Genomic DNA, 18,371 nt, shown 5'->3' with positions numbered 1-18,371 from the left:
GGGAGCAGATAAAAAGGTTGAATTTGGAGATCAAAAGCAATAAATTGATAATTGTCACTGTTATTTTCTGATATTCCAGGGACTAAAAATGTTAGTATGGATATTCACAAAAATACCCCACCTCCCAGTGCACACTTCCAAGGTGGAAAAACCCTTTGTGGTTCAGGCATCCATCAAGCCTAGGATAATGAAGGGAGAAAAAGAAATGAACACAGTAAAACAATACTAATTTACATTAAAAGGAAGAGACTGGGAGAAGGAGTAGGGAAGATAAAAAGTAATACAGGATGATATAGGGAGGTAATTTTGAGGAGTTTTGAAAAGAGAAAAAGAGGTGGTGAAGTAGTTCTCATGCATAATGTTTTTGTTCTCATGTATAATGTATAATGTTCTCATGTATAATGTGTTTCTTTGGGAAACAGAGTTTAAAAGATTTGAAGATATTTTTATAATATGCAATTTCCATTTGGATTTTTTTTTGCATGCCAGAAAAAATATTTAAATTAATTTTTAATTAGTCTGGCTGTTGATGTTAGGTTTCTTGTAATACAACTTCATGCTGAGAGAAGCTATAAACAGAGCCAGCTATATTTGGGTTACACTGACCATAACATTTTAAAGCCTTGTGAGTCCATCAGATTTTTAAACATTCAGATTTTTTTCCTTTTACACACCAAGAATAAACATAACAGAACTTAGTGTAATATCCTGCACATAAATATTTATTAAAGTATTATTTCTACATTTATTATTTCCAGTTAGGTTAGTCCTGATACTGTGTGGCAATCTTTTTCTCTGTTTCTAATTAGTCAGTTTGCCTTCATCAAAGCATGTTTAAAAATCTTTACTACTTTCTTTATGTCCCCAATGTCCATCCTCAAATCCCAAACCCAACTCAGCAGATAGCCTAGTGATTGATGCCAGTAGAATAATTCCATCAGCCTCCTACTTCTGTACCTTTAAGCTGTATCTTTTATTCATATTTATGTTTCTCCTGCTTTAGAAGCAGCAGCAACTATCCTTCCACCAAACTTAGTCTTTCCTGTGCTCTTGGTTTCATCCTCTTTCTTCTCCCCCACATTTTGTTTCAACAATTATGTCCTCATCTCTCCCTCTTGAATCTTGACTCTCTCCTTGTTTCTTGACTCTAACTCCTTGGCCTGTACACAGGCTTGAAACTTTGGATTCCCTTTCAAAATTTTTCCCCCATCTCTTTCCTTCTTTTGATTTATTTTTTTACAATTCCCATTTAAAGATCATGTATGCTTATTACATCCATTTCTTCACCTCCCCAAATTCACTCTCTGTTGAAGAATATCTACCAAGCTCACTTGGTATAGGTCAGTTTTCCTTAGCCCAAACACATAGTGCAGTCAAATTAAGCACTCATTTCAAAGCTTTCTAAAGAACATTTTTTAAGTATCCTAATCATTGGATATTGTGATTAAAGATGTACACAGCATCAACTATCCATCCCTCCATCCACCACCTTGGTTCCAGAGCAAACTATGATTGTCTAGGCATTCTTTTCTTCACACTGTTTATGAGGTAATGACCTTACCTGGGCCAGAAGATGACTCTTCTGGGCCAGTTGCTAAGGCCTTTGTCTTGCAGAATGTTGGAAAAATAGGATTGTGTCTCAAGTCATCTTTTGAACAGGATGGATATGATCAGAGCACAGGCATCTTACAATTTTCCTGCTGTGTCTAGCTTCATTCAGAGAAGTCCTGACCTCTCCCCATGACTGTTACATCAAAAGTTGACATCTTCTTTCATCAGTCTAGTCCTTTTTCAAACCGTTACAGAGGAGTTGAATCTTTTTAATACTATTTTATAATTACTTAGGTAGATAAAATGATGTTTTTAAATTAAATGTTATGTTATCTACAAAACTCTCATCATTTGTTCTGGTCATTTTAGCGTGATAAAAATCCTTACATCTTAGTGAATTAAGATCATTTCCATGCCTGTTAAGAGATTCAGAATGAAAGAACTAACAATCCAACAATCCATTCATCCTATGTGTGTACAATAAAATACAAGCACTCATTAAAACAAGCAGAAGGCAGAGTTTGAAGGAAATATTTAAGCTGAAAAAATGCTCATCTTTGGTTCATTATTATTTTATATATATATATAACTGAATTAAACATTTAAATTTCTTTCATAAATGTCAAAATAATGTCCAGTTTTTAAATTAGTATGTAAAAATTAATATATTTCATCAAATATATTCAACTTAAATAGTGGTTCAAATGTATTCTAACAACTGCATGGTTAAATATTACTTCCTATAAACAGTCTGTTCCTCTTCTCACCTAGAATGTGGCCTTTAATTTGGATTTTAACTTATAAACTAATAGGGCTCAGCACTATCTAATGTCATCCTCAAATGAGATGCTTATGAGATGATTAATTTCCTGTAAAGAGGGACTTGGTAATACTCTGTGTAGAAAATATCTAAAAATTTTAAAGAATATCTGCAATGCTTTGCTTTCCATATATATTTCATATTTTATAACCTATGATCTGAAAAAAAAAGTTTAGAGATTTAGAAACAAATAAAAAACCACCACCATTTGTACTGGACATAAATTACTGTTTATATGCTACAGTGGAATCTGTCTCTCTCTCTCTCTCTCTTATCATGCAATTGCTGGCCTGCTCAGTATAACATTATTATATTATTATTTTTTAAATTTGTATACAATTTTAAAGGTTTTCTATTTACAGTTATTACAAAATATTGGCTATATTCCCCGTGTTGTACAATACATCCTTAAGCCCCTCTTACACCCAATAGTTTGTACCTCCCACTCCCCCACCCCTATATTCCACCCCCATCTGCTGCTGGTAACCAGTAGTTTGTTCTCTATAGCTGTGAGTCTGCTTCTTTTTTGTTATATGCACTAGTTTGTTGTATTTTTTGTATTCCACATATAAGTGATATCATAGTGTATTTGTCATTCTCTGTCTGACTTATTTCATTTAGCATAATGCCCTCCAAGTCCATCCATATTGCTGCAAATGGCAAAATTTCATTCTTTTTTATAGCTGAGTAGTATTCCATAGTATATATATATACACCACATCTTCTTTATCCATTCCTCTGTTGATGGACACTTAGGTTGCTTCCATTATTATATTCTTCTTGAAGATGAAGACAGACTCTAATTAAAATTGTATCTACATGACAGACCTACTTAAGTCCTATAGCCACTTAATAAAAAAGTGTTGATCTTTCTATTTATATTGATACCTATCTTTGTATTGCACCTATAGAAGATCTGAACATTAAATTCTTCCTCTAGCTACACTGCATAGCATATTCATAGCAATCATGTTTCACCACAGCTACTACTTACTTCTTGAGATAAGCCCTCTGGGCTAAACATTGAGTGTTTATAATACTCATAATCAAACATAGGTCTAAAATTTACTATTATTAAGCTATACCCACAGCTGTGCTTCTAATACTGCTTCTGCTTTTCTGGAAACTCTTACTAATATATTCTATACATATATTATATTGGGAAATTACGCAAGAAACCAAATGCATTTGACAACTACTGGGTGTGTTTCATGCAGTATCCAAAGTCTCATGACAGTTCCTCAAGGCTGTTATTAACTTCCTATAGTCTCAGAGAGATTAAATAACTCAAGTCACAAAGCTGGTGGGGATCCAAACCCAAGTTTGTCTCACTTCATGCTCTCCCCATAAAAACAAAGATATAAAATTGTATATCTAGTACGACGAATTAAGGAGAAATTCACAAACTGAAAAAAGACAAGCATTCACTTCAAATTAACTTCATAACTCTTAGAAGAAAATAAAATAATTTTCTTGTTTTTTCTTTATTGCTATGATCCATGTAGTTGTTTACCAGATTTTGGAAATGAGCACTTTGTTATGCTCAGGGTGCGTGAACATTACTTTCCAGGGATGTGCTCTCCGTTCTAGTTCTGAAAACATGAACTATGCTAGATGCTGGGAAGTGACACATGGATTTTGTCTTTGAAAAACAAAGGATGTCTGCTGAAGAGGTGGTAAAGAAGGACTTATACCTCTGTGGAAAGGCATCAGGGTGAGAAAGGATCAGGGTGACCAGAAAATTCTGTAGCAAGAATATTTGGTAGGAAATATCAGTAACACCCAATAAGCAATTTACTTTGGGGCTGAACATTGCTAATTTTCTCACTTCCTGTAGTTCTTTCCCATTAGCACCTAAAAGTGTTCAAGTCTCTCACAGCTTAAAAGCAATGACAACAAGAAACACCAAATCAATCCTCTTTGGCTTTGGGTTCAACCAATTGAAAACAATGCCAGAAGCCTTCCTTTCCCTAAGCCTTCCTTTTCTGCTCTGATATAGAGACTATTAAATTGCAGGGAGGAAAATATTCACCTCTCTTATAGCGTTTTTCACTTTCAGCAATTGCTTGTGACTTGCACTGATCATCCTGTGGAAAACCATTTCTTACCCATTTTTGTGTTGCCTCAATGCCTTATATTCAAAATATCTGTATAAACTATAAGTTACTGTATCTTAATTTCATATGGTCTGAAATGATTTCAGATTTTTGGTAGTAAGCCTTTACATTTCTTATGCCCAAGGTTGGCCAATGATCTATTGGCTTGGAAATGCTTGTTGTTGTAAAATTTCCTGACCCCTTTGGGCCTTTCAAACCTGCCTTAAGGCGCATGACTCCAGCCAGTGTACTTGTTCTGTGAGACCCCTGCAATGCCCTTCAGCAAATAGGAGCTACCTTCAAATGTGTAATGTATTCAGTAGATATTTAGCCCACAGCTGGTATTACCACAAATCACTAAACAGGGTCTCCATATGAAAGGAGCCAGGGAGCCAGAAGCATGAACTATGAGAATGCTGGCGTTGTAAGGAAACTTTGATACCATTTAATACATCTCTGATTTTCCAGGAAAGCAAACACAAGCCCTGTGAAGTGAGGTTGCTCAGTCACCCAACTAATAGAAGGTTTTGTGGGTACTGAAACTCAGGCATCTAACAGGGTGTCTACCTGTCATGAGCATATTCTGTTAAATGACCTTAAAATGTCATGAGTATTAAACTGTTCATTAACAATCAAAACGTTAGAATGATTACAATTGTTTTTGAATGCATCGTAGTTTGAGTTCTCAAGTACAATTGCATATTAAGTTTTATGCTACTTGAAACATGTATTTCAAACCTTTTCAGTAGAAATAATACCTCTTTATTGAAAAAAATTACTAGAAAACATAGATGAAAAAACCCTGATATTTGCTGACACCTTAAAAACAGTCTACATATGTTACGGTAATATATTTAGCTATTTTATGCATTTGGTTTCTTGCATAATTTCCAAAATGTTCTAGAAGACAGCAATACTTTAAATGGAGTCAGCTGGAGTTTTAAAAAGTATTTTAAGAAAACCACAATCATCTGTCCTCTTGACAGAATGTTCTAGAAGACAGCAATACTTTAAATGGAGTCAGCTGGATTTTTAAAAAGTATTTTAAGGAAACCACAATCATCTTCTGTCCTGTTGCATTCTGAAGAGCTCTGACTGGTTAATATTCATCTTTGCTTAGGTCTTAATCAAAAGATTCAAATCTACTGTTAGATTGAATTTAATTAATCCAAAAACCACAGAAGAATTTACTTTTCACTCCCTCCAACATTTTGTTTCTCCTTAGTCATAGGAGGTAACTTTCTCTGGAGCAGATCATCTGTGAGACGGGGTAAGTGTGGGTTAAAATGGTCAGCTGTGGTTCTGTCTTTATCATGTGGTTCTTCCATGACAAAAGAGGCTGTTTATTTGCTGGGAGAATGTTCTGTTGTACTGGGCCCTGTGTCTATCTCCAAATGATCACACTTAGTTCAGGAATGCTGACAACGTCCCAGACACAGAGAGGTTACTCTTCTGCTTAGGACTAGGGAGTGGTAGAGGTAGGCATTTTCTATTTATTCTCTAATGATCCAGCATCTGCTGCCTGCTCAACCCTGTATGAACCCTGGACATCTCCACTGACACAGGAAATCTTCTGTGTATTCATAACTAGTCTGGATTTAGCCTCCATTCTTGTTAGGTAATTTTTGAGCATAGTGTTATGTTCATGGGGGGAAAGCTGTGGAAGTAAGCCTTGACCTGCCTGATGGCTGCTTCTCAATAATACCTTGCCTTTCATGGTGCTTCATATTTTTCAAAGTGCTTTCATATATACACACATATGACTTAATCACAAAAACTGGGAAGCAGAATTCTAAGAAGGCCTCTAAGATCTCCGCCTGCAGTGTATATTCCCTGAAAATTCCCCCGACCTTGAGTGTGGGCGGGACCTGTGAGTATGATGGGATTACAGTTAAGACTGCCTTAGCGAAGTTGAGAGAGTCTCCTGCTGGCCGTGAAGAAGCAAAGAGCTGTGAGAGGCCCCGTGAGCAGGCCACGTGGTGAGGGTGCCCGTGGAGCTTAGAATGATCCCCAGTAGACAGCTAGCAAGAAAACAGGAATCCTAGTCTTCAGCTGCAAGGAGGTGACAGCCAGCAAACTGAAAGAGCTTGGAAGTGATTCTTCCCCCAGTGTATCTGGATGAGAACATCATCTGGCTGACGCCCTGATTTCGGCCTTCTGAGACACTGAGCAGAGGACCCCGCCTTGACCTCTGGCCTACAGAACATGTGCAATAATAAACGGGTGTTGTTTTAAGCCACTAAATTTGTGGTAATTTGTTATGAAGCAATAGAAAGCTAATAAAAGCAAAGGCAGATAATACCATAACCATTTCACCAACAAGGAGACTAATTCAGAAAGATGAACGGATTTGCTTAATTTTATTCTTAAAATTAGTGACAGGACTGAGATTAGTACCCCAGATCCACATTTATACCCGAGCATTCTTTCCACTGTACTATAATGCTCCACACTAATGAGTTTTACTGGTAGCTTTTCTTTACCTCTGCCCACTAACAAGGTAGAAATTGAAAGTATAATATATTGTCGTCTTGCATACAGCTCAACACAGAGTAAAGCAATGATTTTTATTAATTCTCACATCAGTTCTGTAGTATAATGAAAACAATCATCAAAATCATGTTAAATGTTAAGTTGATAATATTTTAAAAGAATCTTGAATCAAATGTCAATCTTCATCACTAAACAAACAATATTCTGAATAGTTAAGATCGGGAAATGTTATTGGCAATTCTACCCACTTTTTGTATTGTTTCTTAGGTAAATTATTTTTGAAAACGACTACAAAGTTCTTTATTTTGAGACAAGGCAAATCTAGGCCTTTGTGCACCATCATCGTTCCCCAAGCCTGGAAAACAAGAGAGAGAGAGCAAGAGGAAAAATTAAATGCACATTCATGGACTCCCCTGGTGGCACAGTGGTTAAGAATCCACCTACCAATGCAGGACACACAGGTTCGATCCCTGGTCTCAGAAGATCCCACATGCCCTGTGAGCCAACTACTGAGCCTGCGAGCCACAACTACTGAAGCCCGCGCACCTAGAGCCTGTGCTCCGCAACAAGAGAAGCCACCGCAATGAGAAGCCCGCACACTGCAACGAAGAGTAGCCCTCCCCCGTGCACAGCAAAGAAGACCAAATGCAGCCAAAGATAAATATATAATTTTTTTTTAAGAAAAGCACATTCAGTTAAGAATTCCTTTCGGCCAAAGTAAAATTAAGCCCACAGCAATTTACTTACTTGGCCACATTCTTTGCAGATTATCTCTCCATTTGTTTGATAGTCAGCAAACTTTGTTTGCAGTGCTTTGTTTCCTCTCACAATGTACAGTTTCCTAAAATTATCAAGGAATCAGAATCACCCCTGAGAATTCACACAGGACCAGTATGCAGCACATGGTACGCATTGCTGGGCTTGCCACTTGTCCACATGCGTGCACCAGCCAGCACCTCATCCCTTCTTCCAGATCAGCAGGCACCTCTCAAGGGGTATGTGGCCTTTTGTAGCTTCTTTCAAGTCTGCTGATTACTTTAACTAGACTTAAGTTGTTCAAGAAGTTGAGAACAAATATGAGCATTCACAAACTGATGTGCCTTGGATGAAAGTGGCTTTCACTTCTCCTTTCCTGCCCCAGTGCATATATTTGAAAACTGTACACGAACTAGGGTTTATAATTTGGGGGCTGAGAAAGGAAAGTTCTGAAAAATAATGAATCTCATTTGTACTATTTTGGAAGAACATTTACAATACAACCTGCTTCATCCCTTATAAAGAAATTTAAAATTAAGTCTTCCTGGACTTACTTGAACTCTGGTGTCATATTGACATGGTGCATCTTTTCAATTACGTGGATATCTTCTCCAGAGCAGGCTAGCACACTACAGTTTTTACAAAGAAAACTTATTAATGATGGGTTGTCCTTGAATTGCTTTGCAATACTTCTCTTGATTTTCATTTTCTTTTCCAATATACTTTGCATCTGTAATTCCAAAATCTGCATCAAGAAAAGAATATTCAATGTGGTCTTTTTCATAGTTTCACTGAAGTAAGTCTCCTGGAATTCAGAGATCTTAGACAGTTATGAAAATGTACACTTGACTCATGAAATTCTATACTTGGTCTAGAAATAGAAGTAATGAGGTGATGGCCCCCAAAGAACTTAGTATAGAATCTTCTCCTGTAATCACAGAAATATGGAATCCTCAGGTGTTCAGAACACAGCCCATTCCATTTTAGAAAAGTTCTGTTGTGAGAAAGTCTTTGGCAATATTAAAAAAAAAAAAATCATCCCTCTAAGCCCCACCTCCGTTAGTTTTAATTCTGTCTCATAAAATAAGTCTAATTTTTCTTCCACATGGAGTCTCTTTAAAGAACTAAACACTGTTACTTCATCACCCTTAGTCGTTTCTTATCCATGATAAGCCCCCGGTTTCTTTCATTTTCCTTCATATGTTGTAATTTCCAGACTCTTAGCTATCTTTATCTCCTCTATACATTTGTGACAGAAAATACTAGTTTCCCACTCAGCAGCCATTCTTCATAGGAACAGAACTATAATTTTATTCTGAGTGGAAATATGCCAGCTAAATGAGGACATTTCCAAGCCAGTGGCCTTTGAGACATAAGAAGATGTTGAGTGAAATTTCCAGGAAAGTTCCTTAAGTATCAGATAGTTGGCATGGGCACTGTTGCCTTTTCCATCCTCCTCTTCCTTCCTTCTTAGAGTGAACATGCAGCAGCTGAAATTCTAAAAGCTTTGACCTTGAGAATGGAAGCCAAATAATAAAAGGGCAGAGAAGAGAGAGAGAGGAGTTTTGGCTTCCTCATGACGTCATGGAGCGATTGTATGGGTCTAGATTGCCCACTGCCCACATTCTTTATATGAGAGAATAAGTCCTTAAATTTTTCTATCCCCCATTCTGTGGCTAGTAGAGAAACTTATCAATATTTCATAACAGAGAAAATATAGGTTGTGAGAGATATAAAACCTGAGGTAGGGACTGGCCATTTCTCATACCTATACAATTTCACAATAGAAAACCTAGTTCTTAAATAATTTACCTCCAAACTAAACCTCTCAGAGATGACAAATTTATATTAAGTTGTGGAGGAAGCCATTGTTTTCCTTAAGATCAAAGGAAAGTTTTCAGTAAAAGTAAACTACCAGTGCTGAGGAGCAAAGCTGAATGGCCCATCTCTTTGGCTCTCGCCTCTGTGTTTTAGACCTTGATTTGAGGCAGCCATATTTAGCACAGAAAAGAGAACAAAACCTTGCAAGTGAGCCTGCAGGCTATGACATAGTTTAATCAGACAAGTATGAAGACTAATTTCCCATGTAAATTATAACAATGTAATGAATTGAAGTATTCGGTTCTTTAAAAGTTTAATTAGGTTGTTCTTGCAGGCTATTTACAGGTCAGGGAGCTGGTGCAAAGATGATTTGGCATACAGGAACAGATACATGTGGGCAATTAAGAAACAACTATGAGCTTGACAGAAAAAAAGGCAGCAAAACCGAGGTCAGTGTTTGGAAATGTAATCAGGACACCGGAAACCAAAAGAGTAGCTCTAAACTAGTAAAGAATATGAAATAATTAGAGGGGCAAAAAGAGAAAATAAATCATAACAAATATATGGGAGGCACAGCTATGATCAAAGCCCAAATAAAATGTAAAAATGTGGCAAATGTTGTTGGGTGAAGGCCAGGGAACATGTTTAACACCTTCAACTTGCTCCCAGAAGTCTGATTTGATTGAAGAAGCTTTTGGTTATGTATAAACTCAGTATAGGACATGGAAAATAAACCTCCCCTTATGTGTCAACTCTCACCATTGATTAGTGGTTGCCTGAAAGTTGTGTTGAGGAAGTTCTTAAATCAGAAGAAAGGAGTGCTTTGACCTGGTGGCAATGGGTGCTGGGGGCTTTGTACAGAGTAGTGGTGGCATATACCCCACGCCCTTGCCATCCCTTCTCTGGGGTTGTCTACCTGGAGTAGTTTCAGGAGAGTAGGTCTCTTAGCCAAAGGAGACCTAAAAATATAGTCCATTCCAGGGCCCCCAAAGGGACTGGGTCTTTCTCTAGAGATTATCTGGAAAAATGTGACTCATAAACTCCAGAGATGGTTCTAGAGTTTATACAGAACAACAGGTCTTGAAATATCAACCTTTGAAAACATCCCACTTGACTGATTTATTTAGGACTTTAAATGTAAAACAATAACTTTCCAGGGGTATTATATGGCCACAAATGTTTGATCTGACGCCACAAAATGTTTGGTTTGCCTTATATTTAAAGGGGTTTTAAAATATAAATTCATGTAGAAACCTGGCCAGGAAACCTTGGAGTTGGTTATAGCAATGCACACCAATTTGAAAGCATCCCTTTTGTGAAACTCTATTTAGGGTAGAGCCAATTCCAATGTTAAGAAACTAACATTCACACCCATATGCAAGGGTGTGAATTTTCTTCTAAATGGATTGTTTGCTATTATAGTAGTTACAGTCTTTAATTCAGTGGTATGGGGGATTTCCTGAAATATTGTAGAACTACATTCTTCCTTCACTGCATTCCTCTCACAACTCAAATGACTCCATGTTAGTAAACTGAGATGCAGCTAGATGATATATGATGTATTTTCTTATCATTCAGGGCTAGCCTCAATGTCTCTCCCTCTAAGAAGCCTTTCCCAAACACCAAACCTAAAGTGCTCATCTAGAAGCTTGTTTCACATTGTCCTGTTCTAATTCTCCAGCTCTTCTTTCCATTCGATGTATAAGTTGCCTTATTTCTGTTTATTGTTTCCCCTCCTCAAATCTCACCATGTACGTACTCGAATATAAGTTTCATGCAGCAGGGGTCTATCTGCGTTGCTTGCCGCTATGTTCTGTTTCTACAATGTTGCCTGACACACAGTAGGCAGTTCACAGATATTTCTGGAATGAAAAAATTGTGCCTGTATCAATTAGACTCGACCAAAATGACCAGGTGTGGTTGAACGAGTGAGTTGCACTAGTCTTTCTGGATTAGGGACAACCTAAATTTATATTATCAAAGTTTATAGAACGGCTCCCTGACAATTTCTGCCCACCATGGATCTTGATTCTTTGTATGTGAATCTGGACTCAGCACAGCTCATCAAACTGGAATTTATAATTCAGCACAGTTTCTGTCTGGAGACTTAGCCACAGAGATATTAATGGTAACCACAGGCAGCCATTTTCAAGGGAAAACCAAAATTCAGAGCTGGCCCAAAACAATACCTTACGAGCATACTCCTCTGGTTTCATATTTTGAACACGGTCTATAGCTTTATACATCATTTTCTCTCGGAAATCATTAACTGTCTCACGTTCAATAACTCCTGAGCCTCTTTGGGCAACCAGGACGTAGGTGCTCTCGTCAGCTCTGGCTCGACCACGACTCTGAGAACAGAAAGAAATCAAGTCAATGAAGGACTATGCCTTGCTGTGAATGCTCCCATTTTTGTCCTGGAATGATATTCACTGCTCAGTCTCCCAGTCCTCCAATGATCCCTCTATTCTCTGTAAAGTTAATTATTTTTCAGTCTTTATTAGTCGGCTATTTCAAACTCAAAATGCACCTTAATGCAGAAAAAATGTTCTAGAATGAGGGTGGTTAAGTCCCCACACCAGCCCTCAAAAGCCTCAATAACACAAGACTGTCCTGTCCCGCCTTTCTGTTCCCCGGGGCACCCCTCTCAAACCCTGTGAACCATCATCAGTGGTTTGGGCTGGGGAAGTCCCACTGCCCCCCACCTCGTAGGAGGGATGAATGGGGAGAAGGGCATCTCTGACCTTGCCACCAGACCTGTGGAGAATGCTGCTCTGTTCCTGGCATCCTACCTTCAACGTTGAGCATGTATTTCCATGAAAACATGCTCAACATGGTGATACATTTCTATAGTCTTCTGTATAAAGTGATAATATTTAGGTACATTTTCAGTAAAAGAAAATGTTATGGCCTTGCCCAGGAACCTCACTATCAACTCTAATATCACCCTCATGAAAAATGCATTCTGAGTAGTGAGGCACTGAATAACATATGGACCCCTGAAATCCAAGTATTTCTTAATTTGGTGGCTGTCTGGTTATCTGGTTGATTTCTATTTTCGTAGGAAAACATATATTTTTAAAACTATGTGTGCTGTTTTACTAAAAGAAAACAAAACAAGAACACAAAATCAAAAATTAACATAATTGAGGTATCTGAATGTACCTGGACCATGGCTATTTCGTTAGTGACGAGACCATAACGGATAACGATATTACATTCTTTAATATCCAGACCTTCTTCTGCCACTGTGGTAGCGATAAGCAGATTTATTTTTCCCGTGCGAAATTTACTAATGACTTCTTTTTGTTCATTCTGAAGAAACATTTTAGTAAATTAAATGTTGTAACACTAAACACATTAAAATCTTCTAATTAGGAAAAGAAATATTAAATTGCAACTGGTCAGTGTAAATTAAAGGATTAAATCATACACGGATTTGCTGCCATCTGTTTTTGGCATTGAACAAAGACATGATGGTGAGACAACATTTGATTTCCAATCTGGGATTACTATACAATGACAAAAATATTTCCATCCTCCAGTCTGGAGGTGGGAAGGCCATCATTTATGCCAAGGAAATAAATTGATGGGTGACTTGGGAGGAAGAAAGGAGATGCTTTCAGTTGAGAAGAGGATACAGCAATGAGAAACTAAAATAGGCTTTGCTTTTTACTATTGATACATTAATTTCAGACTCTTTAACAGAGGATAAGATGCAGTGACAGTTTTAAAGATATAGCTGGATTTTGAGTCACAGAGAAAATACACACGGTATACTGCATTTGGTCATTTTAAGAGACATTCAAGCAAAAAAAAAAAAAAAGAAAGAAAGAAACATTCCTGGAAGAAACTGAAAACATTGGCTGCCTCCAGTGAGGGGAGCTGGGAGACTGGAGGACAGTGGTACATCCTGTACCTTATTAATTTTGAAAGAGGTAAATATTGTACCTTATTAATTTTGAAAGAGGTAAATATATTATCTGTTCAAAAGGATAAAAATAAAAATGAAAGATGTTATTAAAAACATAATTAAAACAGCTATATTTGTGGAAAAATCTGAATTTTGAAAGTTAATGTAGGTAAAGAAATCAAATATGCACTCTGGCCCTTGCATAGGAGGAATGATTGAGCATAATTCTAGCTCAACGTGGCCAGTAGAGTTTTATTTTCATAACCATTCTTATCAAAGCTGTTGGTCCAGTGGCCTTTGGTGCACATTCACCCTATCTTTTGCCCCCAAACATTAACCAAAAATACACCTGTCAGACAAACGTATGTTCTCCTATTCCCATCCCTTTCTTTTCAGAGGCAGCATGTCAGGTGTCTTTATTTGACTCCTAACTGCTGGAGAATCCTGCAGAAAGATCGCTCTCCAGTCTTCTCTGATAATTTCTCCTTCTTGCACTCATATCCACTGATAAAAACGTACATGTTTTTGGATTTTAGCAGATGTTTTTGCCTTCATTCACAGGAGTAACTTTAAAAAGGAAAATTTCAGACACAGTGTCAGACCCTCAAATCATATCACATAGATGCTTAACTCCTCTTCCAATGAGTCCAGCTCAGTTACAGGTGAGGATGTGGGGAGTGAGGAAGGGGGCATGTTCTAAATTTTGGCATGCAGCCACCAAGTCTGAAATGGATAAGGAGCAAAAACTAGCTTTGAATGCATACCTTCCATTTGTACCCCATCTCTTTTCAAAGAGGAGCTGAGGCCACATAAAATCAAAGTCTTAACACTAAAGCTAACAGAATAAAAACTTAAAAACAGGACCAAAAATGAAAGAGTATAGGTATATTACTTGCAAGGATTAACACATAGGCTGAGAAAATGAACTTCAATTTTGCCTGTGAGTTTCCTGGAAGCTAGGGCAAAAAGGGAAACATATTAAGTAAACCAGCTCTCATCACAAAAAAGGATGTAAACTCCTTACCCAACAAGGAGTTTGTTTTTTGAAAGAAAACAGTGCATTCTCTGGCATAAACTTTAGAGGCAACTTTAACATGAGTACATGTAGAGAGTATACTGAGAGTTATGGTGAACAATTTCAAGAATGACTATTTTTCAGCAAACATTAAAACAGATTTAATTTGCTCCAGTGGACCAAATGATGATGAGCATAACAGAACTGAAGTGTCCCCTTGTCCAGCAAGACTGAGGACCAATATGACTTCAGAACATTTTACTCTAACAAGCTATCCTGGTTTCACCCATGCTTATAATCTCTATGACTGTCTTTTTTCTCTCCCAAGTGTTTTTTTAATACTGTGCACAAAAGTAGTATAATGAATTGAAAACAAAACAAAACAAATCTTAAAAAGGAAAAGAAAATCTCTCATAGTCCCAAATCTCTAACACATCAAATGTCTTAATTTTTCCAAATTCCCTTAAAGATCTCATTCTATGCAAACATATTTTACATAATTCTAATTATAATGCACACATTTTTGTGGGAATTTGATTTTTCCACTTGATATTATATTGCAATTGTTTTCCCATTTTGTTACTAAGTTTAAATGTCAATCATTTTTTGCAAAGGAAACTCAATCTAGAAAGTTCCTCCAAGACGGTGGAAAAAATGATTCCTAGAACAATGGTTAGCCTATCAAATACCACAGATTGATTGCTATTAAACAATCTTCTTTCAAGAACAAGTGTTTCATTCCATTAAAGTATTGGTGGGTTGGTGGGAAGATTGATGAACAAAAGACTACAACTAAACTGGGAAGGGAAATAACAGCATAAGGAAAAAAAATCCAAAAGGATGTTTTCACCTGTGTCATGGGCTTGAACTCACTGCTGTGTCCAGCTCCAATCAGATGGTGGGCTTTGACTCCTACTTCTGCAAATTTTTCATTTTCAGTAATCCACTGGGAAAGGGCGTATGCACTTTGTCGTGTTTTTGTGAAAATTATTCCTCGTGCTGATTCCTCGGCCCTTGTATATTGTTCCATTATGGTGTTTCTCAATTTGGTCAGCTTTTCATTTTCATGTTCTGGGTTTACAGCCAGCTTTTTCAACATTTTCTTATTTTCTTTAAGAAATAATTAGTTAATTTATTTTCTTTTTTATTGAAGTATACTTGATTTACAATGTTGTGTTAGTTTCAGGTGTACAGTAAAGTGATTCAGTTATATATACATAAGTATTATATATATTCTTTTTCAGATTCTTTTCCATTATGGTTTATTACAAGATATTGAATACGATATTACAAGATATTGAATATAGTTCCCTGTGCTACACTGTAGGACCTTGTCACTCATCTATTTTATAAATAGTAGTTTGTATCTGCTCATCCCAAACTCCCAATTTATCCCTCTCCCACTACCTTTCCCCTTTGGTAACCATAAGTTTGTTTTCTATGTCTGTGAGTCTGTTTCTGTTTTATAAATAAGTTCCTTTGTATCATATTTGAGATTCCACATATAAGTGGTATCACATAATTATTTGTCTTTCTGTCTGACTTACTTCACTTAGTATGATAATCTCTAGGTCCATCCATGTTGCTGCAAATGGCATTTTTTTCATTCTTTTTTATGGCTGAGTAGTATTCCATTATCTATATATATCTATATCTATCTATCTATCTATCTATACCACATCTTTTGTATCCATTCATCTATTGATGGACTTTTAGGTTTCCTCCATGTCTTGGCTATTATAAATAGTGCTGCTATGATTGCAGTGTTTGCATCTTTCAGAATTAGAGTTTTCTCTGGATATATGCCCAGGAGTGGGATTGCTGGATCATATAGTAACTCTATTTTTAGATTTTTGAGGAGCTTCCATATTGTTCTCCATAGTGGCTGCACCAATTTACATTTCCACCAGCAGTGTAGGAGGACTCTCTTTTCTCCACACCCTCTCCAGCATTTACTATTTGTAGACTTTTTAATGATGGCCATTCTGACTGCGTGAGGTGATACCTCATTACAGTTTTGATTTGCAAGAAATAATTAGTTTAAATTAGTAAAATATGTGAATAACTGGAAGATTTTATATAATGAAGTACTAAGATGTTCAACTACGGTTAGTCTTGTGCCATATCTAATAATTAGGCTAGTCTTTAATATAAATTTATTGCAGTCATCTTGACAATAAAACCAGATGACCAAAAGATTAATTATGATCATACAGCTCATGGCTACTTAATCCCATCAATCAGAAATAGCCCCAATATGAGGGGGATTTCTTCTTTCACAATGAAAGATTATTTTAAGAGGGACTTTTGGAGAGCTCTTGAGAAGCAGTGGGTTCATGCTAAAGAGGTAAATGCATAAGACCAGGCAAAAATGTTACACTGATTCTTACCCCAAAATAAAGTCATGAGAAATCCATCTGTCTCATCCAGCTTCAAAGGTTTCTTTTCATCACCTGCATCTTCATCATCATCACCATCATCATCACTCTCATCACTGTCATCTCCTAGGACTGCAAACTTCTTTTCTTTCTCATCATTGTAGAAAGTTTCAAGGTGATTATATGCATCAATCATTCGGATTGTATCATTAATTTGTAGGGCCTCATTGTACTTCCTCAGATGTTCTGCACAAACACGATCTTTGCGATTTCCTTCTCTTGCAGCTATGAAAAATATGTTATGTGGAGTGAAATAATGATAGAACACCCCCTCAACTGTGCTGTGGACTTGAATATGTTTATGATACTGACTCGAAAATAGGCTTCACCATGTTTTTGAAATGAGCAAATTAAGGCTCAAAACGTGCCATGAGCACTAAAAGGGGGCAAGTTTTTTGACTCCTAGACTTGCTACTTGTATTCTGCATCAGCAAGAAAACATACTTGACTCATGCTGACTCAGAGGAATGGCATGAAAAACATATTGTTTGCGTTTGCGTTTGGAAACAGAGATACTAATATTTATCTTAATATTTTAAATATACAATAAGTGAAAGACTCTGGAGATAAAGAGAAAATGAATTGGTGCCTCTTTCCTTAGATAAGGAATTAGAACGTGTTTATCCCTGTCCTACTCAGAACACAGAAATTCCATTGCCTATTACACTTACTTTTGGTTTGCTTGGGAATATGTGATCTGGAATCATGGCATAAGCATGGGATAAATTGTGTTATGTCAAAACCCAAATTACCTTGTTTTTCCATTTGAATGAGCCATTGTTCATAGGGTTGAGTTCCAAAATCTGACATTGGACTAATTTGGCAAAAACTTTGAATCTTTGTCATTATTTCTAGAAGTTTATCTTTAAATGGATCCTAAAAACAAATTATACACTTATTCTTACATGTTTATATTGCTGAATGAATAACATTATCTTTGTTAAAATAATCTCCATGTTATAACAAATTTGATTCAGAATCTTTGTCTAGACAAAGTAACAAGTCACTCTGATCACCTCTTTGTACACTGATTTTTTTATCAGCTTCTCTTCTACTTCCAGCCTCGAGCCACACCACACCAATACCAGGTATCCCTGCTGGAATTTCCAATTTAAAAGTTTACAAAAATAAAATTAATGAATGATATACACTTTGAATGCTAATAGTAATTTTAAAAATATATATTAAAGTAATGCACCAATTATTTAGAAAGCTTGTAATTTAATTTAGAAAGCATTCCTTTTTTGAAGAACTGGTTTCAGTATTATTTCTACCAAAATAAAAAGTTAAAAGGTAGAGTTTTGAAAAAAGCCAGACACAGAAGAGTACATACTATAGGATTTCAATTATATAAAGTGCAAAAGCAGTCAAAAGCCATCTTTGGTGTTAGAAGTCAGGACAGTAGTTATCCCACGGGGGGTGGGTGACTGGAGGGGAGAATGCGAAGTTTTGAGGGTTGTGGCAGTGT

The 18,371-nt window shown here is 36.7% G+C and overlaps 1 protein-coding gene across 2 annotated transcripts in view; it reads right to left on the bottom strand.

Moving 5' to 3' along the window:
• Nucleotides 1-6,810: 6,810 nt before the first annotated feature.
• The window catches only part of IFIH1 (interferon induced with helicase C domain 1), a 56,158-nt gene continuing 44,597 nt past the window's right edge, over nucleotides 6,811-18,371 (bottom strand). The window contains exons 10-17 of one of the 2 annotated variants that reach the window (XM_027129756.1): nucleotides 17,656-17,779; nucleotides 16,856-17,128; nucleotides 15,316-15,575; nucleotides 12,703-12,852; nucleotides 11,727-11,888; nucleotides 8,271-8,461; nucleotides 7,708-7,801; nucleotides 6,811-7,315 (exon numbers count right to left, since the gene is read on the bottom strand). In XM_027129756.1, the coding sequence (XP_026985557.1) occupies nucleotides 7,136-7,315; nucleotides 7,708-7,801; nucleotides 8,271-8,461; nucleotides 11,727-11,888; nucleotides 12,703-12,852; nucleotides 15,316-15,575; nucleotides 16,856-17,128; nucleotides 17,656-17,779 (1,434 nt within the window). In that variant the 3' untranslated portion in view covers nucleotides 6,811-7,135. The remainder of the gene's footprint in view (nucleotides 7,316-7,707; nucleotides 7,802-8,270; nucleotides 8,462-11,726; nucleotides 11,889-12,702; nucleotides 12,853-15,315; nucleotides 15,576-16,855; nucleotides 17,129-17,655; nucleotides 17,780-18,371) is intronic. The other variant, XM_027129762.1, reaches the window with a different exon arrangement.

Source organism: Aethalodelphis obliquidens, unplaced genomic scaffold (genome assembly GCF_003676395.1).
Source record: "Aethalodelphis obliquidens isolate GAN/ISIS:26980383/991018 unplaced genomic scaffold, ASM367639v1 scaffold2, whole genome shotgun sequence".
Taxonomy (NCBI): domain Eukaryota; kingdom Metazoa; phylum Chordata; class Mammalia; order Artiodactyla; family Delphinidae; genus Aethalodelphis; species Aethalodelphis obliquidens.
Note: the sequence above shows the minus strand (reverse complement) of the source record. Positions and strands in the feature narration are given on the sequence as shown.